General features: G+C 41.0%; 2 protein-coding genes across 10 annotated transcripts in view; one reads left to right on the top strand and one right to left on the bottom strand.

Annotated features, from left to right (window-relative positions):
• Positions 1-7,112, bottom strand: part of trim23 (tripartite motif containing 23) — a 41,819-nt gene extending 34,707 nt beyond the window's left edge. For 2 of the 4 annotated variants that reach the window (XM_072570691.1, XM_072570700.1), the window contains exons 1-4: positions 6,960-7,112; positions 2,473-2,635; positions 1,257-1,378; positions 203-481 (exon numbers count right to left, since the gene is read on the bottom strand). In XM_072570691.1, coding sequence (XP_072426792.1) covers positions 203-481; positions 1,257-1,378; positions 2,473-2,635; positions 6,960-7,082 — 687 coding nt within the window. In that variant the 5' untranslated portion in view covers positions 7,083-7,112. Of the gene's footprint in view, positions 1-202; positions 482-1,256; positions 1,379-2,472; positions 2,636-6,699; positions 6,895-6,959 lie in introns of those variants that run through there. The other 2 variants (XM_072570681.1, XM_072570707.1) reach the window with 2 other exon arrangements.
• A 10,282-nt stretch (positions 7,113-17,394) lies between these two features.
• The window catches only part of trappc13 (trafficking protein particle complex subunit 13), a 72,725-nt gene continuing 62,438 nt past the window's right edge, over positions 17,395-27,681 (top strand). For 3 of the 6 annotated variants that reach the window (XM_072570551.1, XM_072570545.1, XM_072570527.1), the window contains exon 1: positions 17,396-17,556. In XM_072570551.1, the coding sequence (XP_072426652.1) occupies positions 17,484-17,556 (73 nt within the window). In that variant the 5' untranslated portion in view covers positions 17,396-17,483. Of the gene's footprint in view, positions 17,557-21,208; positions 21,465-22,223; positions 24,816-27,681 lie in introns of those variants that run through there. The other 3 variants (XM_072570561.1, XM_072570571.1, XM_072570536.1) reach the window with 3 other exon arrangements.

The following is a 27,681-nucleotide window of genomic DNA, read 5'->3' as shown; positions in this document are numbered from 1 at the left end:
AATATAAACAACAGATGGGCCCATGACTTGGTGCATTCTGTTATCAACTTACATGCTCATATCCAATGCTTTAAATCCTGCAACAAAATACATCAAATTCAAAATACTAATGTATCTGTTCTCTTTCAAATTCTCTGATAAGACTATACACAATCAATTTTGTCAGTTGCATACTTAACATCTTAGCCAATACAATAGGTACCTTGTGACCTTGATGCTTTGCATATTCCTTGCATACGCAGCACATTAGGGGACTGGATTGACAACCTTCCTCTAAACAAACAAACTCGATCACATGCACTTGGTGTTGTGAGCACATGGTTTTCTCGTGTGGCTTGTCAGCTAGAGGTACTCGGCGATGTTTGGCTAAGGTCCGTGTGGAGTGTGTTAGCTGGGAGCAGTCTGCACAAAGATGAGTTGCACAGACGGTACAATACATAGATGCAATGTGGCTTTCATCTTCATCACAGCGGATAATGCGCTACAGAAATATTCATAATGAAAAGCAGATTGTTAGTTTATGTACTATCAAGAAACATTAAAACGCTTTCTACCTAATTCTTACCAGCTTATTAAGCTGCAAGTACTATACATTAGTTGCTCCATACTATACTGGCTGATAATATAAAATTACTATAATTTGATCATTATCTAGACTAAAGAGCTCCAAAATCTTCATTACATCATTTATAAATCAGCACAAAAACATAAAATACTGAAAATGTTCAGGCTGGCAGCATGAAGAGAAAGGAACAATTCTAATGAAAGAACCTACTTCTTCATCTAGAAATGTTGCCAAACCTGAACTTTTTCAGCATTCACAGTATTTGCTTTGGTACCTAACAACAGACTTTAGAACACTTTGCACAATACGTAATGGGTATATTGTGAATAAATTACAAACATCGTGTTCTGATGTTTTAGGTAAACATACAACATCCATTTCTTGTGAATCTCTGCTCTACTTAGGAAAAACATCACAAAATTACCTAGGGAACAAAATTTCCCACCCATGCCCAAAGTAATGTAAGTGAGAACTGAAAGCTTATATAAATAATATAAAAATCATACCAGCACTGACTCCTAACAGTTCCAAAAATCAGCAGTACAACTGGTGAAAAGTCACTAAACCTGAAAGGTCAGTTTTGTTTCTCTCCTTGATACTCTCTGTCCTGTTGAGCTCATTCAGCAATTTTGGTTTTCTAGTTCAGATTTTCAGTATCTGTAATAGTTTATTTTTATTCTTCAATACATACCTCTCCTGATATTTCAAGAACCTCTTCGGATGCTCCATGATGATTGGCAGTGCCATTCTGCAAACGTTCAAGGAGCTCCAGCAAAGCAAAATTTTTCTTTAAGCCCCAGACACCTGAATCACCTGTCAAATGAATTAATATTCAGTCAGTCATTGTCAAATCTTTAGTATCTCCTCTTTTTAAATTGCTATGCTAGTCAACCCAAGGAGTACTGACAATTTTTGAACTTCTCTCCATCTACATATTTCACAAGAAAGAACAAAACTGTAGAATCAAGCATCCCTCAATTCATTCAAAGTGTTTTGGGCTGGGGTGGAAACACTGCAGTTATAGTCTGTGTAATAAAAGGAAACTTTTATTGAGGTAAAGTTGATCTTGAAAATGCTGAGAGAAAGAAAAGCAGTGCAAGCATTAATAATGGCAAGTTCATCATGACTATAAAAATGGTCCCAACCTGCCAAAAAGACTCATTCAAAGCTGCTGGCAGCTTCTTATCCCATACAACTTACTTCAACCCTGTATCGTAAACTTGTAGTTTTCCAGTGCAATATTTAAAATAATGAGACATTTATAGGGTGCCTGTAAATTTTAAGGCCCTCCCCCAAACATTTTATAGTCAACAAAATACTTTTGAATTACTGTATAGTCACAGTTGTAATGTAGGAAATGCTGCAGCTAATTTACATACAGCAACCTCCACAAACAGTAATGTAATAATGACCAGTTTATCTGTCATAATGATATTTGCTGGCAGTAAACATTGGCCAGAATTTCTCTGTTCCTCTTCAAATAATGTAGTATGACTAAAAGTCAATAGCTAACTAGCTTTCACAGACAAAGCACCAAGCTTTATCGCCAAGACGGGAGTACAACTTCTCAGGACGTCTCAGTTAACAGAAAGTGTATTCCTTCCTTTCCATCATACAATGTCAGTCCCACTGTTCTTCTGTGGTTTTGCCTGCCCAATTACTGTTCTGCAATGTTTTAGTTAGAGCCTGACTAACCATTGCACAATGTCGTAATATTAGGACCATTGGCAATTAGATATAGCAGAGCTAGGTGGTCTGGTAATGGTTCAAACTGAATTTGCGAAACTGATGAAAGCCAATAAACTTGACAATCTTTAATTAGTAAATCTAAAATCTTAAACTGGCGCATGTGATATGATATTTAAAAACATTCAAAAATAATTAGAAACATAAATTTCTGGACTAACCTAATTCAGTCACCTGTCGGTCAAATGGACAACGTATCGTTCTTCCCTGTAGTGGAAGCCGGGTGAGACAATCATGACAGACAGTGTGACCACAAAGGAGCAAGCGAGGCACTTTGTCTCCCTGCAGGGAGAATACGTCTTCACAAACTCCACATTCTAGAACCTAAAAATTAATAGGTAAATGCACTATGTGATATGCCACAGAAGTAAACCAAACAAAAATAATTCCCACATGCTGGATTGTTAGTTTTAGAGGAAGGACACAGCTGCAGGGAATTCGCCTTCAGGATTCCCATTCAATTTTTATTCAAAAATATAACTGCTCGAGAAAGAAAGCAACTTTGTTGACAAGGTCAACGTAGTCAAAAGGTCAAACTAACAGTCCTATTCTCCCAAGTGCTCTTTGCTGGAGTATGATTCCATCAACACTGGCTGTCCTCCAGTACAGTGACCCAAGTGGAGATTATTTATTCAAGAGTTTGACAACGAACGTTGAAAGGCTATGCAACCAAACATGCCAGGATGTTGTCGGACACGGCAGGCTTGAGTTATAGAGAAAGGCTGGGATTTTTCTTCACTGGAGCATAAGAGATTGAAAGGTGATCTGATAAAGGTTTATAAAATCATGAGAGATGTAGATAAAGTTAAAGGTAGGTGTCTTTTCCCTACGATGGAGGATTCAAAACTAGTGGGCACATTTTTAAGATGAGAAGCGAGAGATTTAAACAAGACATGCAGGGCAGACCTTTTTTACACAGGTTTGTTCACATGTGGGATAAATCGCCTGAGAAAGTGGTGGATGCAGGCACAGTTACAATATTTAAAAGACAATTAAATAAGTACATGAATAGGAAAGGTTTGGAGGGATAAGGGCCACGAGCAGGCAGGTGGAACTAGTTTAGTTTGGGATTATGTTTGGCACGGACGGGTTGGACTGAAGGGTCTGCTTCTGTGCTGTATTACTCTATGACACCACAACCAAACTTGATCACATTTTCACTTCATCTCCACCTGTAATCAAAGTGAGATACGGATTGAAAAGAAATTGACTGACGTCAGTACTTCTGGGTTAGGCAGGGGAAAATTATAATATTACTTCTTCCGCTCCAACAGAGATTAAGCTTCAACTAGCCTGCTCCTGAGACTGGATAGTCCCAAAGCCATTCAGAGGTTTTTACATTCCAACTAACGCAACTATCTTTAAACTGCCTTAAAAATAATACTCTTAAGTTAACATTATTGTTACAATTTCTATAATTTTTACTTCTAAAGAAGTTATTTATTTCACTTCACTGATTATAGAAACACGAAAAATAATCAATGAAGACATGATGCAAATTACATGTTATAAACAAATAAAGTAACCCAGCAAACCTCAACTATATACAGATTTTTAAAAAATGCAATACACACTATATAATTTAGCAAAATTAAATTCTGTATCTTCAGAATAAAAATTACTAATGGCACTTTTGTCCAATTTAAATATTAGGTTTTTCATTAATATAGCTTGTCTAAAACATTTTTAAGAAGCCTGACTACTATATATTTATCTCATAATACATGCCTGGTCTATGATGGATGATTCCACCAATAAGATTTACTGAATCTCAGCCTTGCTCTGCACGAAACTGGATAAATTATTGGATTTAGGAATAAATAATATTTTAAGCCTTTCTTTTTAAGATACTGTAGAAAGCAAGCATTTTTGGGGAGACTGCTTATAGAAAATCATGTCAGCGCTTGGAAAAAGAACATAAATATGTAAGTTTGGCATGTAAAAATCAACAAATCAAGTGAGGTACTGCATTATCACATGCATAAGGTAAACATGATATAGTGGTTATGTCACTGGACGACCAGAACACCTGTGCAACTGCAACAAAGATAAACTTTCTTCCTTGTCCACCTCAGCCTTTCACCCCCTTTGGCGCAGTTTACAACATCATCCTCTTTCAGTTTTTTGCAGCGATACTGGCATGGTTCCATTCTTACATATCCACTCAACGCCAGAGAATCAGCTACAATGACTTCCATCCCATTTCATTATTTGGCATCTCCAAAGCTCCATCTTTGCCCTCACCTGTTTCAGACCTATATACTCTTCCTTGACAACATCAAATGAAAACTTAACTTCAGTCTTCACGTTTATGTTGATACTGCCAGCTCTACCTCTCTTTGTCCCTCCATTGTTGCTAAACTGTGTGAACGTTCAACATGCCGGATGAGCAGCAATTGAAATATTGGGAAGAGTACAGCCACTGTCATTGATCTCTGCCACAAACTCCACTGCCCAGCCATTAACTACATTCTTATTTTTGGTCCAAGATTAAAGCAGATGCTTCACAATAGATTTTACCTGGAGATGACCTTTAAATGCATCCATACCACGTATGTCCTCCCCAACAACAACGCCCAATCTGCCCTTATCTCTGTTTCAGCAGCGGATAAACTATTATTAGCAACTTGTTATTATTCTACCTATCCCACTATGTAACTAACCAGGCTTATGTAAACACCGTAGCTTATGTAAACATTAGGTCATCTGAAACTGTTGCCTGTATCCTATCTCAATGCCATATTCCCACCTCTTCCCCATACCTCTTGTATATGTTCACAGACTCATTCAATTTACCTAAATCACCTTGAATGTCACTTGCATTCTCCTCGCAACCTTCAACCTTGCTCAGTTTGTGTCATCAACAAACTTGGAAATGTTGCATCTGGTTCCCTCAGCCAAGGGACTTAGCTAGACTGTGAATAGCTGGGGCAAAAGCTATTGTAATTTACTCGTTACTTGGAAAAATTGAAGAGACAAGAGGCAAGTTACTCACTGCAAAACCCCTAGTCGCTTAGGTCAGCAATGGTATTGTATGTCAAGAGATAATGGTTAAATTCACTCTTGTTCGAAATGGTCCTTGCCTTGCACTTGTCTCACACCAAATGTCACATACAATTTATTAACCCAAACGAACAAGGACAATAATCAGGAACATTCACACTTATAACCTCATGATTAGATTAGATTAGATTTCCTACAGTGTGGAAATAGGCCCTTCGGCATAACAAGTCCACATCAACCCTCCAAAGAGTAACCCACCCAGTCCCATTTCCCTCTGACTAATGCACCTAACACTACGGGCAATTTAACATGGCCAATTCATCTGACCTGTACGTCTTTAGTCTGTGGGAGGAAACCGGAGCACCCGGAGGAAACCCACACAGACATAGGGAGAATGTGCAAACTCCACACAGACAGTAGCCTGAGGCTAGAATCAAACCTGGTGCTGTAAGGCAGCAGTGCTAACCACTGAGCCACTATGCCGAAGCAGCTGAAGGTGTTTCAAACCAGCACATTACCCCAAAAGGAACTGAAAACATTCTTGTTGCACAGTAGCTGTGTCCCTACCTCTAAGGCAGAAAGTTTGGGTTCAAATTCCACCAGAGCAGGTTGATTGAAATCATCTACCCTGAGGAACTAGGCTCCTGAGTTGCACTGGTAATGGTTCTCTCTCTGGAACAGGTTGATGAGAAAATACCTACCCTGAGGAACAAATCATAGGAGGAGTTGACCATTCAAACCCTCAAGACTGCACCAGCATTCAAATGATTAAACTCAATATTCTAATTCCGAAGCCTTGATCCCCGTAGTCTCAAGAGCCATGTTCACCTCCTTCCTGAAAACACACGTTTTGGCATCAACCATTTTCTGTGGTAGTAAATTCCACAGACTCATCGCTCTCTGGGGTGAAGGCATTTCTCATCCCAGTCCTTAAATGTTTACCCCCTATCCATAAACTATGGCTCCTGGTCCAGGAGTTCCTATCTTCGGGAATATTTTTCCAATGCATCTACCCTGTCTGATGATGTTCTTGAACTGAAATAATTGGCCTCCTGCAACCACAACCACCTTCGTCTATACACACTCGGGGCGATTCCTACGAGTCGAAGAGTGTGGTGCTGGAAAAGCACAGCAGGTCAGGCAGCATCCGAGGAGCAGGAGAATCGACTTTTCCAGCATAATGGTTCCTAATGGACAGTTTATGCCCGAAACGTCGATTCTCCTGCTCCTAGGATGCTGCCTGGACCTGCTGTGCTTTTTCAACAAAGTTAAAAATCACACAAGCCCAGGTTATAATCCAACAGGTTTAATTGGAAGCACTAGCTTTCGGAGCGCTGTCCTTCATCAGGTGATTGCCTTTACAACAACACACTCTCGACTCTGACCTCCAGCATCTGCAGTCCTCACTTTCTCCCAGTGATTCCTTACAAGTGGAGAGTCTTTTGGTCAAGTACTGCAGGCGACGCTATCCCATCGCTTTGCTGATGATCGAGAATATCCTGAGGGGGCGATGGGCTGTGTCCGGTGTTTTTTGGGGGGCACTTGGGGCTCTGCAGCAGACAGAGAGGGAAGGGGGGTGGGGGAGAGCAGGCCTGAGGACCAGAGCCAGAGGTTCCCTTCAAGTGAAGGTGAGGACCGCACTCACCTTGACCGAGCAGCCGTTGGCAGTGCGGAGACTGCGAGAGCCGCTGTCGGTACCAGATCCAGAGCCCGACGCCGACCCCAGCCCCAGCGGTGTCAGCAGCAGCTTCACCGGAGCCGCCGCCATTGTGGAGCACACCAACTACCGGGCAGGGAGGGAAGGAGGCGGGGGTTCATTTAACATCTCAATGTGCTAAAATCACAATGCTCCCATTTGAAATCGCAGAATAGCGTTGCCTTGTGAAACAATAAACCCACATCATATTTACGAATAGGGAATCAATTCTTCTCAAACTTATGCACAGGTCTAACTTTTGTCTGAACCACATATCCCCCTTCTTGTCCATTATGGTACTGTCCGGAGCGTCACCAATGTGCGCATGCTCACATCGAGGTTGTGTACAAGGATACAGTTTAAACCAGACGCTGAAATAGACCAGTGCTTTGACAACGGGAAAGGCTTTCATTATTCTCCAAAATAAATGCATTTCACCAGAAATCAAAAGAACAACACATAAGCCACATGCAAAGGACATTGTCAATCAGGAAAGACTGGGGATTCACCTCGTGGCGAAAGCTTAAAAATCTCACAAAACCAGGTTAAAGTCCAACAGGCTTATTTGGAGCACTAGCTTTTGGAGCGCTGCTCCTTCATCGGGTAGTTCAGAAAGCTAGTGTTTCCAAATAAACCTGTTGGACTATAACCTGGTGTTGGATGATTTTTAACTTTGTCCACCCCAGTCCAACACCGGCACCTCCACAATAATCGCGAGTGAAGAAAGTGAAGTGAGGGGAGTTGTTCAGAATGCTTATCAACACAAATAGACTCATAGAGATGTACAGCATGGAAATGGACCCTTGGGTCCAACTCGTCCATGCCGACCAGATACACTAACCTAGTCTGGTGCCATTTGCCAGCATTTAGCCCATATCCCTCTCAACCATTCTTATTCATATACTCATCCAGATGCCTTTCAAATGTTATAATTGTACCAGCCTCCAACACTTCCTCTGGCAGCTCATTCCATACACGCACCATCCTCTGTATGAAAATGTTGCCCCTTAGGTCCTGTTGAAATCTTTCCCCTCTCATCCTCAACCTATGCCCTCTAATTCTGGACTCTCCCATCCCAAAGAAAAGACCTTGTCTCTTTACCCTATCCACGCCCCTCATGATTTTATAAACCTCTATAAGGTCACCCCACAGCCTCCAATGCTCCAGAGAAAATAGCCCCGGCCTATTCAGCCTCTCCCTATAGCTCAAATCCTCCAACCCTGGCCACATCTTTGTAAATCTTTTCTGAATCATTTCAAGTTTCACAACATCAGTGTGGGGGGACGGCATGGTTGCTCAGTGGTTAGCACTGCTGCCTCACAGTGCCAGGGACCTCGGTTTGATTCCTGCCTTGGGTGACTGCCTGTGTGGAGTTTGCATATTCTCCCCATGTCTGTGTGAGTTTCCTCCAGGTGCTTTGGTTTCCTCCCACAGTCCAAAGATGTGCAGGTTGGGTGAATTGGCCATGTTAACTTGCCCATAGTGTTCAGGGATGTGCAGGTTAGATACATTAATCAGGGGTAACTGTAGCAGAATGGGTCTGGGTGGGTTACTCTTCGGAGGGTTGGTGGGCCAACAGGCCTATTGCCATACTGTAGGGAATCTAATCTAATCCTTCTGATAGGAGGGAGACCAGAATTGCATACAATATTCCAAAAGTGGATGAACCAATGTCATGTACAGCCGCAACATGACCTCCCAACCCCTATATTCAGTGCTCTGTCCAATAAAGAAAAGCATATAATTAGGCTTGAGGATTGACACCACTTCAGTTGGTTCATTTTGGCTGATTTTCCAGAAAGAAATATATTTTCCACCAGCTAATTGCTATTTTAATGTACTCACTCTTCTCCAAGTATTCTGTATGCAGAAAAGTTAACTAATGTCATCCCTAAACTGAGCTTTTACAATAATTGTTACTGAGGATATTTAATATAATTAAATATTCCAAAGCATTTCATAGGTGTACAGCTTATTTCTTATCATACCTCCATACTTTGAAGAAATATTTACCTTCAATTTTGCTTAGCCCACAGACAGCTTCAGACCAACAACTTTTTTCTCATATTTCAGACCCTTGACAGCAGACATCAGCCTCACCACTGGTTATCTGCACAGGTTCTGCAGTTCAATTATGTCTTGGTGACCAAAGTCAGACATAATACTTGACTACGATCAGAAACTGTGAGTTTACCTACACTGGGTAGACTGTGGTTCAGAAATGCAGCTCTTTACCACCTTCTGAAGGAAAGTTTAGGGAGGGACAACAAATGCTGGCCTGCAGTGATAATCATTTTCCATTAACAAGTTTTTTTTAAAATTGGGTCAATGATCACATTTTTGGCATCCCCATTATTTTGTTTATGCATTGCTCAATTTGACCAGGAAAGTGCAGTTATATCACTATCTCTTCTGAAATATTAGGTAGTTGCTATGCAGTTTAACATTCATGGATCAGTGGTGCTGGAAGAGCACAGCAGTTCAGGCAGCATCCAACGAGCAGCGAAATCAACATTTCGGGCAAAAGCCCTTCATCAGGAATAAAGGCAGTGAGCCTGAAGCGTGGAGAGATAAGCTAGAGGAGGGTGGGGGTGGGGAGAAAGTAGCATAGAGTACAATAGGTGAGTGGGGGAGGTGATGAAGGTGATAGGTCAGGGAGGAGAGAGTGGAGTGGATACGTGGAAGAGGAAATAGGCAGGTAGGACATGTCCGGAAAAGTCATGGGACAGTACTGAGCTGGAAGTTTAGAACTAGGGTGAGGTGGGGGAAGGGGAAATGAGGAAACTGTTGAAGTCCACATTGATGCCCTGGGGTCAAAGTGTTCCGAGGCGGAAGATGAGGCGTTCTTCCTCCAGGCGTCTGGTGGTGAGGGAGCGGCGGTGAAGGAGGCCCAGGACCTCCATGTCCTCGGCAGAGTGGGAGGGGAAGTTGAAATGTTGGGCCACGGGGCAGTGCGGTTGATTGGTGCGGGTGTCCCAAGATGTTCCCTAAAGCGCTCTGCTAGGAGGCGCCCAGTCTCCCCAGTGTAGAGGAGACTGCATCGGGAGCAATGGATACAATAAATGATATTAGGGGATGTGCAGGTAAAACTTTGATGGATGTGGAAGGCTCCTTTAGGGCCTTGGATAGAGGTGAGGGAGCAGGTGTGGGCGCAGGTTTTACAGTTCCTGAGGTAGCAGGGGAAGGTGCCAGGATGGGAGGGTGAGTTGTAGGGGGGTGTGGACCTGACCAGGTAGTCGCAGAGGGAAATGGTCTTTGCGGAAGGCGAAAAGAGGCGGGGAGGGAAATATATGCCTGGTGGTGGGGTCTTTTTGGAGGTGGCGGAAATGTCGGCAGATGATTTGGTTTAAGCGAAGGTTGGTAGGGTGGAAGGTGAGCACTTTAGCAAGGTTAGATCTCAAGGAATACAGGGAGAACTAGCCATTTGGGATACAGAACTGGCTCAAAGGTAGAAGACAGAGGGTGGTGGTGGAGGGTTGTTTTTCAGACTGGAGGCCTGTGACCAGTGGACTGCCACAAGGATCGGTGCTGGGTCCTCTACTTTTTGTCATTTACATAAATGATTTGGATGGAAGCATAAGAGGTACAGTTAGTGAGTTTGCAGATGACACCAAAATTGGAGGTGTAGTGGACAGCGATTATATCAGATTACAACAGGATCTGGACCAGATGGGCCAATGGGCTGAGAAGTGACAGATGGAGTTTAATTCAGATAAACGTGATGTGCTACACTTTGGGAAAGCAAATCTTAGCAGGACTTATACACTTAATGGTAAGGCCCTAGGGAGTGTTGCTGAACAAAGAGACCTTGGAGTGCAGGTTCATAGCTCCTTGAAAGTGGAGTCGCAGGTCGATAGGATAGTGAAGAAGGCATTTGATATGTTTTCTTTTATTGGTCAGAATATTAAGTACAGGAGTTGAGAGGTCATGTTGCAGCTGTACAGGACATTGGCTAGGCCACTGTTGGAATATTGCGTGCAATTCTGGTCTCCTTCCTATCGGAAAGATGTTGTGAAACTTGAAAGGGTTCAGAAAAGATTTACAAGGATGTTGCCAGGGTTGGAGGATTTGAGCTATTGGGAGAGGCTGAACAGGCTGGGGCTGTTTTCCCTGGAGCATCGGAGGCTGAGGGGTGAACTTATAGAGGTTTACAAAATTATGAGGGGCATGGATAGGGTAAATAGGCAAAGTCTTTTCCCTGGGGTTAGGGAGTCCAGAACTGGAGGGCATAGGTTTAGGATGAGAGGGGAAAGATAAAAAAGAGACCTACGGGGCAACTTTTTCACACAGAGGGTGGTACATGTATGGAATGAGCTGCCAGAAGAAGTGGTGGAGGCTGGTACAATTGGAACATCTAAGAGGCATTTGGATGGGTATATGAATAGGAAGGGTTTGGAGGGATATGTGCCAGGTTCTGACAGGTGGGACTAGATTGGGTTGGGATATCTGGTCGGCATGGACAGGTTGGACCAAAGGATCTGTTTCAATGCTGTACATCTCTATGACTCTATGAGGTCTGCAAAATACACTTAGTTAGCCAGGCTGATATAGCATGCCTGGTCAAACAGCTTCCTATGGCAAAGCCAATTTTTAAAATAGAATTTCATTTGCTTTCACTGTCCATCACACTTATTTGCAGAACAAAGTCAATGTTTGAAAAACTAATAGTGCAGATAAATCCTTCCTTCAAAAATAGGCTTTATGAACAAATTGGATTTGTTTTCCTATAACCTTTCAACAATCTTACTCAAAATAATGAAAAAGGATAAACATTATTTTTAGGATTTCTATTTTTGTATTTTAATGGGAATTATGGTCGTTAGTCTCTATACATATGACAAATGTCGATATCACAGAGAGCTGATGTAAGCATCTAGTGGGTATATTTGATTGTGATAACTAATTAAATAGAGTTGTTTCTTGTATATTTATATAATGTATTACAACAGTTTCTATCTTATCTAAAAAAGGTAATAGTGGATTATCTCCTTTATATAGTGCAGATAAGTAATACTGGCTGTTACAGGTTAATGGAGAAATTGAGGACTGCAGATGCTGGAGATCAGAGCTGAAAATGTGTTGCTGGAAAAGTGCAGCAGGTCAGGCAGCATCCAAGGAGCAGGAGAATCGACGTTTCGGGCATGAGCCTGAAGAAGGGCTCATGCCCGAAACGTCGATTCTCCTGCTCCTTGGATGCTGCTTGACCTGCTGCGCTTTTCCAGCAACTCATTTTCAGCACTGTTACAGGTTAATGTCATTTTTACCAAGCAACTCTTCAAAACTTCACATCTATAAACCTGTTATGTATACTGTTACTGAAGAGTAGTTGACTTTCTGTTACCTATTTTATAGTGTTATGATTGAGACATAAGACAGGCCAAATCCCAGAGTGAAACCTGGCCTGACAGACCTTAAGTTTTATTTATCTTTTATTGTGGAGGTCACTGAACATACCCATAAAAGATTGAATACGTACATTTAACAGAAAAACATAAACATTTATTAAGCGAAAGAAAAATAAACAAATTATGTTACACTAGAGAAGAATTATTAGAATTAATTTCAAACAGCAGAAAAATAGACTGTTTTTGCAGTCAATTTAAATGAACTTTATTGGAACTAATATCAGCCACAATAAGCCAAATTTTCACAGGTTGCATTAAGGAATGGATATGTAAGGGAGACAGTCAAAGGAAAATCATTGCAGAATGTTGGTTTCCAGGCTCTTTGAGGATGGTGGGAACATTGAAGCAGAGGGCTTTGATTCTTCAGATACTACTTTATGGCTGCAGACCATTTTCATTCCAAATACTTGTAGTCCTCAACATAAGCTAGAAACCAGCTTCTCCTTTGATCCCAGGAATATCCTTACAAGTACCTAGACATTACTGAAGAATTACCCCAATTTCCAAGCCAAGGTCTTTTGTTCCATTCAAACGGCTGTAATTGGTTTCTTTCAGGAAATCCTGCACTTTTACTACATGCTATTTTCTTCCATTAGCATCTCTGCTTGAGGCCCTTAAAACAAGTTGACAACTCAGCTCAAAATTATTTAACATAGGTTCCCCAAATTTACGTCTTTAGCAGCTCTGTAAGATGTCTTAATTTCTGGCACCCTCACAGCATTCTGCTCCTGGAGCTTTCTTCCCACTAACCTCAAAGCTTGTCAGGACTTCTCCCCAGGGCTGTTTGCTTGGAGACTGCACTTCTGCTATTATAAACCTCTTCCCCTGCATGAGACTGCATCTGATGATTGTACATCACAAATCAGCAAAGAATCTCCCAATTGTCTGTCCAAGTGGCTTGGACAGAAATCATTTAACAAAAAGCTCAGTGTCCAAGTTGAATTCTGAATACTAGGCTGTCTTCCAAAACAAACTCTATTCTAAAGAGGCTGTATTCAATAAGTGTCAGTACGGAATAATAATAGGGTATCATCTTACACAAACTTTAAAACAACTATGGAAATAATAGCTTAAACTAACCACAGGTTGAAAGAAGGGTAAATGACGTTTCCAGCCCTCAGGCAACTTCCTTCTGACAAAGTTTTGTGTAACCAATATATAATTTGTTTTTAAACTTAGAATTTTTCCTTGTTTATTTTGCTTTACCATAGTCTCTAAGGAGTTCCCAAATCTACGGTTTGCCTTCATTCTCCTTTAGAATTCAACTGCTGTATTGAAGTGTACAATGTCTTTTTCATGAAATGCATTTGTACTTTAGTGTACTGGGTGGCTTGGTGTCATCATGTGACATAATTCTCTTTTGCCAGTGTATCTATATGAATTCTGTGGGAGCCATTAAACACACAACACTTGAAACATGGTGCTAGAGTGGTGCATCTGCAAATGTGTGGATTTTCAGAGCTGTAAGAGTGTCAGGTACTGAACGAAACAGGTCTGACTGCATCAACCTAGTTCTGAAGAAGAGTTGTACTGGATTTGAAACGTTAACTCTGTTTCTCTCTCCACCAATGCTCCAGCACTTGAGTTTCTCCAGCATTTTCTGTGTTTATTTTCAGCATCCACAGTTTTATTTCTGTGTATGAGTTTGTTGGATTTGTGAACTATTTAGCATTGTTCTTGCCTAATTTATCAATGGAGTGTGAACCTCGACGTACACCCAATGCTCACAATATGCAGTGGTATTGAGACACAGAATAAGAGCAGTTTTCACTAGAGTGAAACGTGTTGTTAGTATTGAGGTACTACAGTGTCAATGATGAAGTCACCACGCTGTGTGATGTCAGTAAGGCAGGGTCTGGAACAAATCTTCAGCAGCATGAACAACTGCACTTATATCCAGGGCATTAATATAAACTCAATCTTGGTGTTGTGTGATTTTTAACTTTGTACACCCCAGTCCAACACCAACATCTCCAAATCATTGCTACATTCAGAGATAGAGTGCCTTCATTTCTACTTCAGCCCAATAGCTGCTGAAATGCCTGGTCATGCCCTTGCTATTTCTGGATTCAGTGATATTAAACCTTTAGTTGAAACACTCTCATCTTCTACTCTCTGCAATCTTCCACACATCTAAAAGTAAGCTATTATATTCCAAGTAAACATTCTTCTCAACCATCAGCTGTTGATTAACATTGACTTCCAGTCTCCCAATGCTTTTCATCTAAAATTCTCATTTGTGTTTGTAAACATACTATGCCTTTATCTAGAAGATCAAAAAAGGTTGCCACAGAGTCGCTAATAAGAATCATCGTAAGTGGTGCACTATGAGGGGCATAACATAGGAGTTATATGGGCTGGTCATTGTCATAGAAGTCTACAGCACAGAAGAAGGTGCTTCTACCCATCAAGTTTGTATCAGTCAAAAACAACCATCTAACTATCCTGATCACAGTTTCCAGCCGTGTATGTCTCAGCATCGCAAGTGCACATCAAATTCTTAAACGTTATGACGGTTTCTGTTTCTATCACCATTACATGTAGTAAGTTCCAGATTCCCACCTCTCTCTGGGTGAAAGAAATCCTCACATCCATTTTATGGTCTATTCAAACTGAAAGGTGCCGAAATCATCAATAAATACCATCAAATCACAAAGTATTCTTACTATCCAAATTTGAATTTTTTTTTATTATTGGTGACTACAGGACGCTCTGTTGCTCACCAGTCACAGAAAACATTGATAGAACTTACGGGTCAAGTTTCCTTTCCTGTTCTATACAGGCACAGACAAGCCCAAGAAATTAAGTATATCAGTGTAATTTTAACAGTCATACCCATGATAGCATCACTGAAAATGGGCATTTGACCTGACAGTTTAAAGGACTCACACTCCATCTTAAACGTTCCACAAGTAGGCGGCCTGTCTCCCCAATGTACAGGAGGCTACATCTGGTGTAGCGGATGCAGTAAATGATGTGTGTGGAGGTGCAGGTGAATTTGTGACGGATATGGAAGGATCCCTTGGGGCCTTGGAGGGAAGTGAGGGGGAGGTGTGGGTGCAAGTGTTGCATTTCTTGCGGTGGCCCCCCCCTCACTTCCCTCCAAGGCCCCAAGGGATCCTTCCATATCCATCACAAATTCACCTGCACCTCCACACACATCATTTACTGCATCCACTGCACCCGATGTGGCCTCCTCTATATTGGGGAGACATTTACTATAAACCGACCGACTCCCACAGCTACCTAGATTACACCTTTTTCCACCCTGCCCCCTGTAAAAACGCCATCCCATATTCCCAATTCCTTCGCCTTCGCCGCATCTGCTCCCAGGAGGACCAATTCCAATACTGAACAATCCAGATGGCCTCCTCTTCAAAGACCACAATTTCCCCTCAGATGTGATTAACGATGCTCTCCACCACATCTCCTCCACTTCCCACTCCTCCGCCCTTGAACCCCGCCCCTCCAATCGCCACCAGGACAGAACCCCACTGGTTCTCACCTACCACCCCTCCAACCTCCAGATTCATCGTATCATCCTTCGTTATTTCCGCCACCTCCAAACAGACCCCACCACCAAGGATATATTTCCCTCCTCTCCCCTATCAGCATTCCGGAAAGACCTCTCCCTCGTCAGGTCCACACCCCCCACCAACCCAACCTCCACTCCCGGCACCTTCCCCTGCATCTGCACGAAATGCAAAACTTGCGGCCACACCTCTCCCCTCACTCCCCTCCAAGGCCCCAAGGGATCCTTCCATATCCGTCACAAATTCACCTGCACCTCCACACACATCATTTATTGCATCCGCTGCACCCGATGTGGCCTCCTCTATATTGGGGAGACAGGCCGCCTACTTCCGGAACATTTCAGAGAACACCTCTGGGACACCCGCACCAACCAACCTAACCGCCCCGTGGCTGAACACTTCAACTCCTCCTCCCACTCCGCCAAGGACATGCAGGTCCTTGGACTCCTCCATCGCCAGTCCATGGCAACATGACACCTGGAAGAAGAGCGCCTCAGCTTCTGCCTAGGAACCCTCTAACCACAAGGGATGAATGCAGATTTCTCCACCTTCCTCATTTCCCCTCCCCCCACCTTTTCTCAGTCCCAACCCTTGGACTCAACACCGCCTTTTTTTTAAGATTAGATTCCCTACAGTGTGGAAACAGGCCCTTCGGCCCAACAAGTCCACCGACCCAACGAAGCGGAACCCACCCAGACTCATTCTCCTACATTTACCCCTTCACCTAACACTACGGGCAATTTTAGCGTGGTCAATTCACCTGACCTGCACATTTTTGGATTGTGGGAGGAAACCAGAGCACCTGGAGGAAACCCACGCAGACACGGGGAGAATGTGCAAACTCCACACAGAGAGGCGGGAATTGAACCCGATCTCTGATGCTGCGAGGCAGCAGTGCTAACCACTGTGCCACCGTGCCGCCCTGCAATCTTCTTCCTGACCTCTCCGCCCCCACCCCCTGTCCAGCCTATCACCCTCACCTTAACCTCCTTCCACCTATCGCATTCCCAACGCCCCTCCCCCAAGTCCCTCCTCCCTACCTTTTATCTTAGGCTGCTTTGCACACCCTCCTCATTCCTGAAGAAGGGCTCATGCTCAAAACGTTGATTCTCCTGCTCCTTGGATGCTGCCTGACCTGCTGCGCTTTTCCAGCAACACATTTTTCAGCTTTGGATAATTGAAAGAAAATGACTTCAATGGATGATATGATATAAGATTTCTCAATTTAATGTCTAAGCTGTTATTACAATGATCTCAATAAAAGTACCACAATGCTATATTTCCTTTTAAAATACCGTATTAGCAGCACACATTAAAAAGATTAAAAATAAATTTACTTGCAAAGAAAATCCTTACAATAAAACACACAGAAATATAATTCATCATTGAAGTTAAACCAGGGAGAAGAGTTGTTTTTCCTCTCTAGGTAATGTCATGATCCGCAGGAACATGAAGCCCGGGCCAGCTCGAGTTTCGAAACGCCAGGCACCGAAAGTCATTTTGTTTCATGTCGCGGGCCGTAGGGTGGTTTGCGCATGCGGCCTGGGAGGAGAGCCGTGAAGATGGACGTGAATCAGCCGAAACAGGAGCATCTGCTGGCGCTGAAAGGTAAGCAGCGGCTGCCGGTTCGGCTCGGCCCAGGCCAGGCCCGGGAGCTGTGCCACCTCGGCCTGGATGGAGAGCGGTGGCGGGACCTGAGAAAGAGCCCGGTCTCAGCTTCCCGAGCGCCGCACCTTTCCTACTTTTGGAGAGTGACTCAGCCCTGACAGGGACAGGGACAGGGAGAGACCGAGACCTTCACCTGGCTGTCCGTGTTTGCGGTCTGCTTTCACCGCAGCCTCCTGTTTCCCAGCGCAGCTCGATGATGAAGGGCAAAAGCCCGAAACGTCGATTTTACTGCTCCTCGGTTGCTGCCTGAACTGTGCTCTTCCAGCACCACTAATCCAGAATCTATTTGCTGAGTGCTGGCGTTTGCATGTTGGCGCCATTGACTACTGAATGTTTTCTCCACTTTCCAGAACCGACAACATTGCTGTTAATAAAAAATAAGAGACCACAGACCATAGATCTGGTTTGTCACATTGAAATTACGGTGATCCTAATTAGAGAGCGTGTTCCAAGCTCTGATAGAACACAGGCATGAGCATCACCTGTATAAACGTCAGTTATTTTGCAACGAAATTAGACAAAGCAGTGCGGAAATTTGAAACAAATTGTGTTGCAGAAACTGTGCAGCATCTGTGCAGAGAAAGCAGAGTTAGCGTTTCGGATTCAGTGACCCTTCATAGAACTAGAACCCGAAATGTTAATTCTGCTTTCTCTCCACAGATGCTACCAGAATGTCTCCAGCAACTTCTGCTTTCGTTTCAGTTAATTTGCTACTTTAGTGAGATTCCGAATTGGTTAATGCTTTGCTCTCAGAGCTGTTCAGTTAAACCTTTGTTAATCTATGGCAAAAAATTTTTGTGTGCCATCAATAAGCGTTTAAATTGATGAATTTAAATAGGAACCTAAGAGCAACATAATGAATTACAGTAGTGGTCAGTGTCCAGCGTAATTTAAAATAAAAATCTGTGTGAACTTTGCCAGGGTAAACTTGTTTGTGATACTTCTTTCAAGTCTGTCGAAATACGGTGTAATGAATGTACGTTTGAGAAAGGTACTGTGGAATGTATTTTTTTGAACGGGCGTATACATTTCAGATTTCCATGCGTTTAGAGTTGGACACCACATGCTGTGAATACACAAGTTTTCTGTGTTTGGCCTTTTTATAGGAGCATTTCAGTTGTTGTAGATATTAGTATTTAAAGCTATATTTCCCCTATTCATTGCAAAGTTGAGACTTTTGGAATTTAGGATGGGTCCACAGTGCTGCCATGTCGGCATTTTTGCGCATTTATCAATGTTTAAAAGTTGGGCGAGGGAGTGTTTCCTGTGAAGAAAACTTTGAAAGACACTGTAATGAGGTTTCTGACAAGTGAAGAGCTATAACCTTTCATGAGTCATAATTATGTAGGGAAGGAAAGATTTTTCTCTTCAGATTGAAGTATCCAGATTTTTAAAAATGTGTAGTTATGTTAATGTTGCCATATTAATGTAACCTGTTGTTACCTAATACACATAAAAGTACCCCCACCCTATGTACTTTTGCAGTAAACTTTTATGTGGATCCTTATAAAATGCCTTTTAGAAATCCAAAAATACTAGATCACTTTTTCTCCCATTGCTTGTTACATCCTTACAAATTTCTAAATTAATCAAATCTATTTTTCTTCTATAAAACCATGTTCAAAATGAGTGACCATCTATTCTAGATTCACCCAAGAATGGAAATGTTCTCCCAATCACCCTGTGAAGACTTCTCAGGATCTTGCATATTTCGTTGGGACTGACTCTTACTCTTCTAAACTCCAGATAAAACCTAATTTTCTCTGAATGTCTTCCAGTGCGTTTACATTGTTTCTCAACAAAATGTGACCACTACACAGTACTCTAGATGTGATCTCACCAATGTCCTGTATAGCTGAAGCATAACCTCCCCACTTTTATATTCAATCCCCCTTGCAGTGAAAAATGCATTCTGTTCATTTCGTTAATGCCTTGCTGTTTTTTTTTATGGTCTGGTACTAGCTCCTTAATAATGGATTTCAGCATTTTTGTAGTGGTAGATGTTAGTTTTGGAGGTCAAAATATTCCCTTGTAGTCTCCCTCCTTTCTTCAACAATAATATTAAATTTGTGGCTTTCCAAACCATTGGAACCTTTGTTTGTGTTTAGTCACAATGCAAGACTTGTTCCATCTCTATTATTTGTCTACTTTCTTCAGAAAACGTGAAAAATTATGAGCGATCTATCACAGTGAAAATAAATCCTTAACTTAAGTTGCTTTGAAATCGATTAAGTAATGCCATTATTGCAAATATGCTAAATGTTGCATAAGCCTGCTTAACCAGTTGGAAATTACAATGTTAATTCTACGTTGACAGTACTGTTTAATCAGAGGAGCATCAGCTTGATTGATTCTATACTGCCAGCTAACCTGCTGATGCAGTACTAGCTTTAGATTGTACTCAACTGCTCTAAAAACATTTGGCAGAATCCAGGAGAGAGAGGGTTTCTTTCTTACAGTTTGGTGAGTGTTGCTGGCAGGGTTGCTCATTTGTTGCCCATTTCTAATTTTACTTGCACTGTTGCCTTGCTAGACCATTTCAAGTACAATTAAGAGTCCACAACTTGACATTGACTTTGGTCATTTTACAATTGCTATTAGTTAATAACCAAATAATTGGAAATCATTTTAGTCAAGTTTAGTTCATTATTCATTGCTAGATATAGTGTGGCATCCAATTTTGTTAGTTCTAGAACACATTGCTGAAAAATATCTATCTTGAAAATATGCAAGAAGATCACAGTTTCTGACTTGAGCCTCTCTTCCTAGCCTGTATTTGAATTCTCCACATAAATAATTTTAAATCAGATACATTATCTGCTAAAGCCGATCATACATTTCAGTTATTTTCATAGTACATTTTCAATTCTTTGCTGCTGCCAAAAGCCCTGTAATCAGTTGCATTGCAGTTAATTCCTGACATCTCAATTCCACCAAAAGTGCATATTGCTTTCCTTTACTAATATGGTAGCAGCATTTTTAATCAAGGCTACCATCCTTCCCTGTTTTGTCCTAGTTTTCACATTCTTTTGGAAGACTGTATAATCTGGAATATTTCGCTTCTAATCATGATCACAGTACAGGCATATCTCTGTGATCAACCCTTCTTCTCTTACTTTGTTTAAATGTAAAAGAGCTTTGCATATAATCAGTTGCTGGAGAGTTTAGTCATTAGGCTCGTAATGGACTGTTTCCTTTGGGATTAAGTTTTGGCATGAATATGGTTTGTTCAAAGAAAAGTGGGAGTCGATATAGTATGGAGCTGGAAAAAGGACAGCAGGTTAAGCAGCATCAGAGGAGCAGGAGACTCAGTTTTTCAATTTGGAACCTTTTATCAGATTTAGGGGAGGGGAATGGAGCTGATAAATAAATGGGGGCAGTGGATGCAGGTAGCAGGTGATTGATCAGTGGGAAAGCTGAAGTGAATAGTTGGGAAGGAATGTGGACAGGTTAGATCAGGTCAGTGGGGTGGGGTGGAAAGGAAGGGTTGTACCTGGGATGAGGTGGTGGGCGGAGGGAGGTTTGAAAGCTACTGAGTTCTATGTCAAGGCCATATGGTTGTACGTTCCTGAAGCAGACGATAAAGCGTTCTTCCTTGAGTTTGTGTGACTTTACTTTGAGGGTGGAGGATGCCCAGATTAGACATGTCATTGGGGGAGGGGGAGTTGAAATGGCTGGCAACTGGAAGATGGAGTTGATGTTCCCTGAACTGATTCCAGAGTTTACCTTCAGCCTCTCCAATGGAGAAGATACTACATCGGGAGCAACAGTTACAATAAATCAGGTTTGAGGAAATGCAGCTGAATCTCTGCCGGATTCGGAATGATTCTTTGGGACGTTGGATGGAGGTAAGCAGGGAAGTGTGAGGGCACATTTTGCACCTCCTGCGGCTGCAGAAAACAAAGCTAGGTTATGTTCCTGATACTGTAATTTTTATGTGAGAAACCTATTGGCTGACTTCAACCTAAGTGGCCTGACAATTGTCCAAAGAGTCTTAACTTATTCTTGTGGCTTCTGTCCCACTGGTTGCCTTATTCTTAATTCAAAGTGAGGTGATGAGTGTGAGGGTCTGAGAGGGACTTGGTGAGTCAATGGTTATCTCCATTGAACCTATGGTTTGTTTTTAAAGGACTGTACATGTTTAGTAAGTACATTAAAACAGAAATCGAGTTAACACTTTGGGGAATGTACCTTATATACAATCTGTACTAAAAGAAAAAAAAAGTTTTCAAACTTGTTTTAAATAAGGGATCTCTTTAGTGTACTGGGGTGTCATCTTAGGTTGTGATCTTGGGCTTCTGGAGTGGGACATCAGACTATACATTTTAGGCATGGGCAAAGATCTATCACGAGTCAATACTGACAACAGGTGCTTTCTTAGCTTTTTGTTTTCCAAAAATCGGGTATTTGGTACTTTTGCATGTATGTTGAACTGGTTGCAAAGCTGCAGAATTAGATTCCTCATCAGTTAGGATGATGTTTGTGAGAGGATCTAAAACTATGGACAAATATCAATGCTTTAGAAGTAAATTTTTAAAAGCTGCATTACTGTTTCTAGTTTAAGTATTGCATATACGAGAAATATTCAAAGATATTTATCTCTGCAGGGTAGCACTTCCTGAACGTGATAGACTGCTGCATCTGAATATTGTGCTTCTGCTAAATTGATGAAGGAAGTACGATCAGTGACAATTCACTTCATTCTGAATGACTTATAGATTTGCATTTGTGAAGGTATAAGGAGAAAGGCTTGGTGATATTCATTGGCCTGTGGTGAATCCATTGCTGAGACTATTGCTTTTTGCCCAGAGCTGTCATTCAAATGGAAGTAGTGGTACATTATAGGCCTAATCACGACTGTTCTTCTGAAGTCCTAAAGATAGCAGGAAAATTGTTAGAAGACTTGCCACAAAAAATTTCACAAAGATTCATACCATGGTTTCCAAATCATATGAAAAGTTTACCAATGAAACCGCAGAAATGTCCACCTACTATTTCATATGAAGAAGCACAAAGAATTAAAAAGTACTTGGTTGATGTGGAATTCAAAGCAGAAAGACAAAATTATGATTGCACAGAGGATCTTCTGGAATTCTCCGTAAACCTGCAAGTGAAAGATCATCTTACTCAGGTAGCTGCTGCAGAATTTGTTCCTGAAATGACTGATTTACTGTGTGGAGTTACAAATGAGGAATATAAATCAGAAAGGTCATGGAGTGTTACGAGATACAGCAGAATGAAAGGATCAAACATTTTGGCAGTTAGCCGAAGACTTCAAATAATTAAGGAAAAGTTCCAGCTTCATTCTTTTCAAAGGGTAAAGTGGGTTATAGATCAATCCAATTGTAGTGCTCAGCAGCTGGAAGAGATCTGGGCTAAACTGAGTAGTGTTATCAAACATGGTGATCTTCCTGGTTGTAATGCCAAAATACTTAGACATCTTGGTCAAATATGGGTTTTCTGTGATCTAATGTGCTGTGAATATGTTGGTAATTTTATTAAACAAGTATTAAATCTTGCAGGTAAAATCAGTTTACTTGTACATCGACATGGTTTAATTTATAACTTGTAGCTATGAATAATGTATTTCAGAACTAAAATGTCACTAATAATATGAATTTCTTGCCAGTGTCTGTAGACTTTAAACAATACAAATTTACATGTAATTTTGATAAATGAGCAGATTGTCTTTAATGACCGCTTGTGTAAACTCTTAAGTAAACTTGCATGTCAGCCTTGGACTCTGGTCATACTCTTCTCTAAGACAGAATATTGCGAAATCCCACTTCAGAGACTTAAATACAAAATTTTATTCAGTTCCTTGGTTGCATCCTGAGGGTGTTTTGCAGTAGAGAGTGGCAGTTTCTTGGAGCTGAGGAAGATGCCATGGCACTTTAAAAGAAAATGTAGAGTTTGACATTATAGTTTTTAAAAATAACTGTGTTATTGTAATCAACCTGTTATGTTATGACACACACCTCCAGAATAGGTCTAACTCAAACACTCTGGCCCAGATGTTCTCCCAACTAGTTACTTTCTAATTGATCTGTACAGAGACCTTATTACACACTGCTGGAGCAGGACACATTTAAACCCAGATCCCCTGGCTCAAAGCGAAGGACACTATTATTGTGCCGTAAGAACCCTTAAGTTCTCTCTTGTACTATGGACAACATTTATCCTTTAGTTAAACTTATTACAACAGGTTGTTTGGTCATTAACACATTGCTGCTGGGTCAAATACCTGGATCTCCCTTTCTAACTACACAATGTGTACCTACATTACATCATTTGCTGTAGTTCAAAAAGGTTGCTGATTACCTTGCGTGATGGACTCTAAATGCTGAACAATAAATGCTGGCCTAGCCACATCTCATGAATAAGTCTATATTTAAAAAAAACCTAACTATCCACAAATTGGTCGTGATATTTCCTGCATGTTTAAATGGAAATAACTAAACTTCAGAATTACTTAAGTAGGTATAAAGCATCTTGGATTGTCCTGAGGTTATGAATGATGCTACTCTATGGAAGTATTTTTTAGTATAAACTTGCTCACATCAGAAAAATTTTTCCTCTTCCCATACACTTTGCAATTTCCTTGAACGTGTTTTCTGTATAGAAATACTCATTCATTGATCTCTACTAAAAGTGTTTTTCATAGAGGTGTTTTGCAGGGCATTAGTAAATGGTCAAAGGCATTGTGTCATTTTGAACTGAAAATTAAGTTTCATGTCCTGGTCACTTGAGTTAATTGTTTTAGTTAGGATAGGGATCATGGCTTCAGCATTCCTGTATATGGGAGAATGGAAAGAAAACTAAAATTCCAGTTTCTGGCCCCTTTGCAGTGATTTTAGCTGAAGTATTGAATGTATATGGTGGTTGGCTGTCAGCTGAATAAATCTTCATCATGCCATCTTCCAAGCTAATTGCACTGTTCAAACAAAAGCTTATGCATCAAGTGTTTTCAGAGTTAGTACTTAATTAATGGTTTCAAGGGATGCTGATGCTGTGGTGCAATCTTTCAGTATGAGGAAAGAAAGGGAAATGAGAATAGCAAAAGTGCAATGCACTTTCATTATTTACATTTTTAGCAGGGCAGGCGAGATGATGCAGTTCAGAATTGTATTGGAGATGAGAATGAAAACTGTCCAGATTTAATCTTGAATGAAACATGGTCTGCATAAAATGTGTAAATACACTGGAAATAAATATTTTAAGAGTATGTTGCATTTGTCTTTTTATTTACCTGAGTTTAGAAGTAATGAATAATGTTGAATTGTCAATTTTCATGAACACCCTTCTAATTTGCTTGTAACTGATGGACACATTATCACAACTTTTAATATATTTATTCCCAGCCTTACACCATACAACGGACCCAATTTTCTGTGTCAGTGGGCTGGTAGTCATAGAGTCGTAGAGCCGTACAGCATGGAAACGGTCCCTTCGGACCAGCTCGTCCATGCCGACCAGATATCTTACATTAGTCTAGTCCCATTTGCCAGCATTTGGCCTATATCCCTCTAAATCCTTTCTATTCCTATACCCATCTCAATACCTTTTTAACTGCTATAATTGTATCAGCTTCTGCCACTTCCTGTGGCAGGTCATTCCTTACATGCACCACCTCGGCGTGAAACAGTTGCCCCGTTAGGTTCCTTTTAAATCTTTCCCCTCTCACCCTAAACCCATGCCCTCAAGCAACTTGCTAACCTTCAAGTCTCTGAACAATAGCACCAATCAGGCCATGCATTTTAAGTATAAACATGTCTGACGTTTTGTTTGTAATTTATGATCTATTGAATAGTTGTATTCACAGAATCTACACATTTTCAAAGCTGAATATCTTCTCCATTTTAACCTTAGTGGTTTTTTGCTATGATTCAGAATTTTGGCTCAAAATATTAATGCCAATATTATGTAATAACTATTTACCTTATCCATATTTGGGAAAACTTTTGTACATGCTTTCAAGCTTATGAAGTCAATTCGGCGATGATACCACCCCGTTGTTTTGAATTGGAAACCAATTGGCTGAACAGCATGCTTAAGTCTTCATGTGACCTCTTGAACAGGCTTTAATTCGCAGCAATAATTAAAATTCAAGGACCTATTTTTTCCATGCCTGCTATATGCTTCGTGTGCACAGGGACTGACCACAATGTTTATATAGATTTGTAAAGAATGGAAACAGGAGCAAGCCATTTAGTTCCTTAATTGTATAAACTACTCCAGGTACAGTTGTCACAGACTTTGCTACTTTTATATTCTGATCCTTTTGCAGGAATGGAAACTCTGCACTTTCTAATTTCTTGTCATAACCTACATGCTAACTAATTGATATTCATGTGCAAGAACGGACACGCATTTTTGTTCTCGAATTGGGTAACGTCACATTTTCTGACATCATCCTTCATCTGCCTCTGGTTACTTCACCTATCTAGTTCCCTTTTCAGACTCTTTGCATCTTCCTCACCATATTGTTATCTTACCTATTTTTGTATCATCAGCAAAATTGGCTACAGTGCAGTTGATCCCTTCTTCCAAATAATGAACATAGAGTGTAAATAGATGCAACCCTAGCACTTGTGGCACTTCACTCAGCTTGCTAAGCTGAAAATTACTTATTTATCCTCCCTTTATGACCTGTTAGTTAACCAAACCCCTCTCCATGCTCACGTATTTCCAATAATGCCATGAACCTTGACCTTGTGCAGTAAATCTTCATGTGATATCTTGAAATTTAGATTACTTACAGTGTGGAAACAGGCCCTTCAGCCCAACAAGTCCACACTGACCCTCCGAAGAGTAAGCCACCCAGACCCACACCCCCACGTCTACCCCTTCACCTAACACTACAGGCAATTTAGCATGGCCAATTCACCTAACCTGCACATTTTTGGACTCTGCGAGGAAACTGGAGCACCCGGAGGAAACCCACGCAAACACTGGGAGAATGTGCAAACTCCACACACACAGTTGTCTGAGGCAGGAATTGAACCGGGTATCTGGCACTGTGAGACAGCAGTGCTAACTACTGTGTCGCTGTGCTGCCCATGTGCCCATCTTATCAAATGCCTTTTATGGAAATCCAAATGCATGACATCTATTACTTCCCCTTTGTCAAACCTACCTGATAAATTATCAAAGAACTCTAATAAATTTAAGAAATGGTATTTCCCTTCCATAAAACTGATTATAATCTGGTTTACTAAATATCTGACTGTTCCCTCACTAATCCGTGTATCTTCACAATGCAAAGTGTTGGGCCAATTGGCTTATATTTTACTGCTTTCTGTCCACTTTTTTTTGAATAGAAGTGATATTTGTGCAGTTTTCTAATCTACTGGGATCTTTCCAGAATTTAGAGAATTTTTGGAGATTATAATCAATGCATCCATTATGACTTCAGTCACTTCAAGACCCTCAGGTTCATGAGACTAGTAACACTTCTGTCTCATTGGTGTTGTCAATACCTTTTCTCTAGTTATTGTTTCAAGTAACCACCCCTCCCTTTGCTTCTTTTCTATTGACCATTATTAAAAATGTTTTCTACTGTGAAGACAGGGACAAGATATTCAAAGTTTCAGTTGTTTCCTTATTTCCCATTATTAATCACCAATCTCATTCTTCAAAGGAACAACCTTCACTTTAGCTACTTGTTTTTTTTAATAAAAACTGTATTTGTGTTAATATTAACTGTATTCTATATCCGTAGAAATATTTACTATCTGATCTTAATTTCCCTGCTACTTTCCCCTCATTTTTTAAGCCAGTCTTTATTGATTTCTAAAATTTCATCAATGTTCTGACCTACAACTATTCTTAGCAGTATTGCATATTTTTCAACTTTAATGCCTTTAAGTTTGAGATACCAATAATGTTCCACATTCCTCATTCTGCAGTTGAATGTGAAATTCTATCATGCGATCACTCTTACCTAGAACATCCTTTACAATATGGTCAAAAATAAATCTTCTCTGTTTTGTTCATTCCTAATGAACTCTGCACTCTGGTTATCACTATCCTATTGTCCTTATCCTGTTGTATTATCCTATCCTA

This window comes from Chiloscyllium punctatum, chromosome 1, assembly GCF_047496795.1.
Source record: "Chiloscyllium punctatum isolate Juve2018m chromosome 1, sChiPun1.3, whole genome shotgun sequence".
In the NCBI taxonomy this organism is placed as follows: Eukaryota; Metazoa; Chordata; class Chondrichthyes; order Orectolobiformes; family Hemiscylliidae; genus Chiloscyllium; species Chiloscyllium punctatum.
This window is presented reverse-complemented; position numbering and strand designations above follow the sequence as displayed.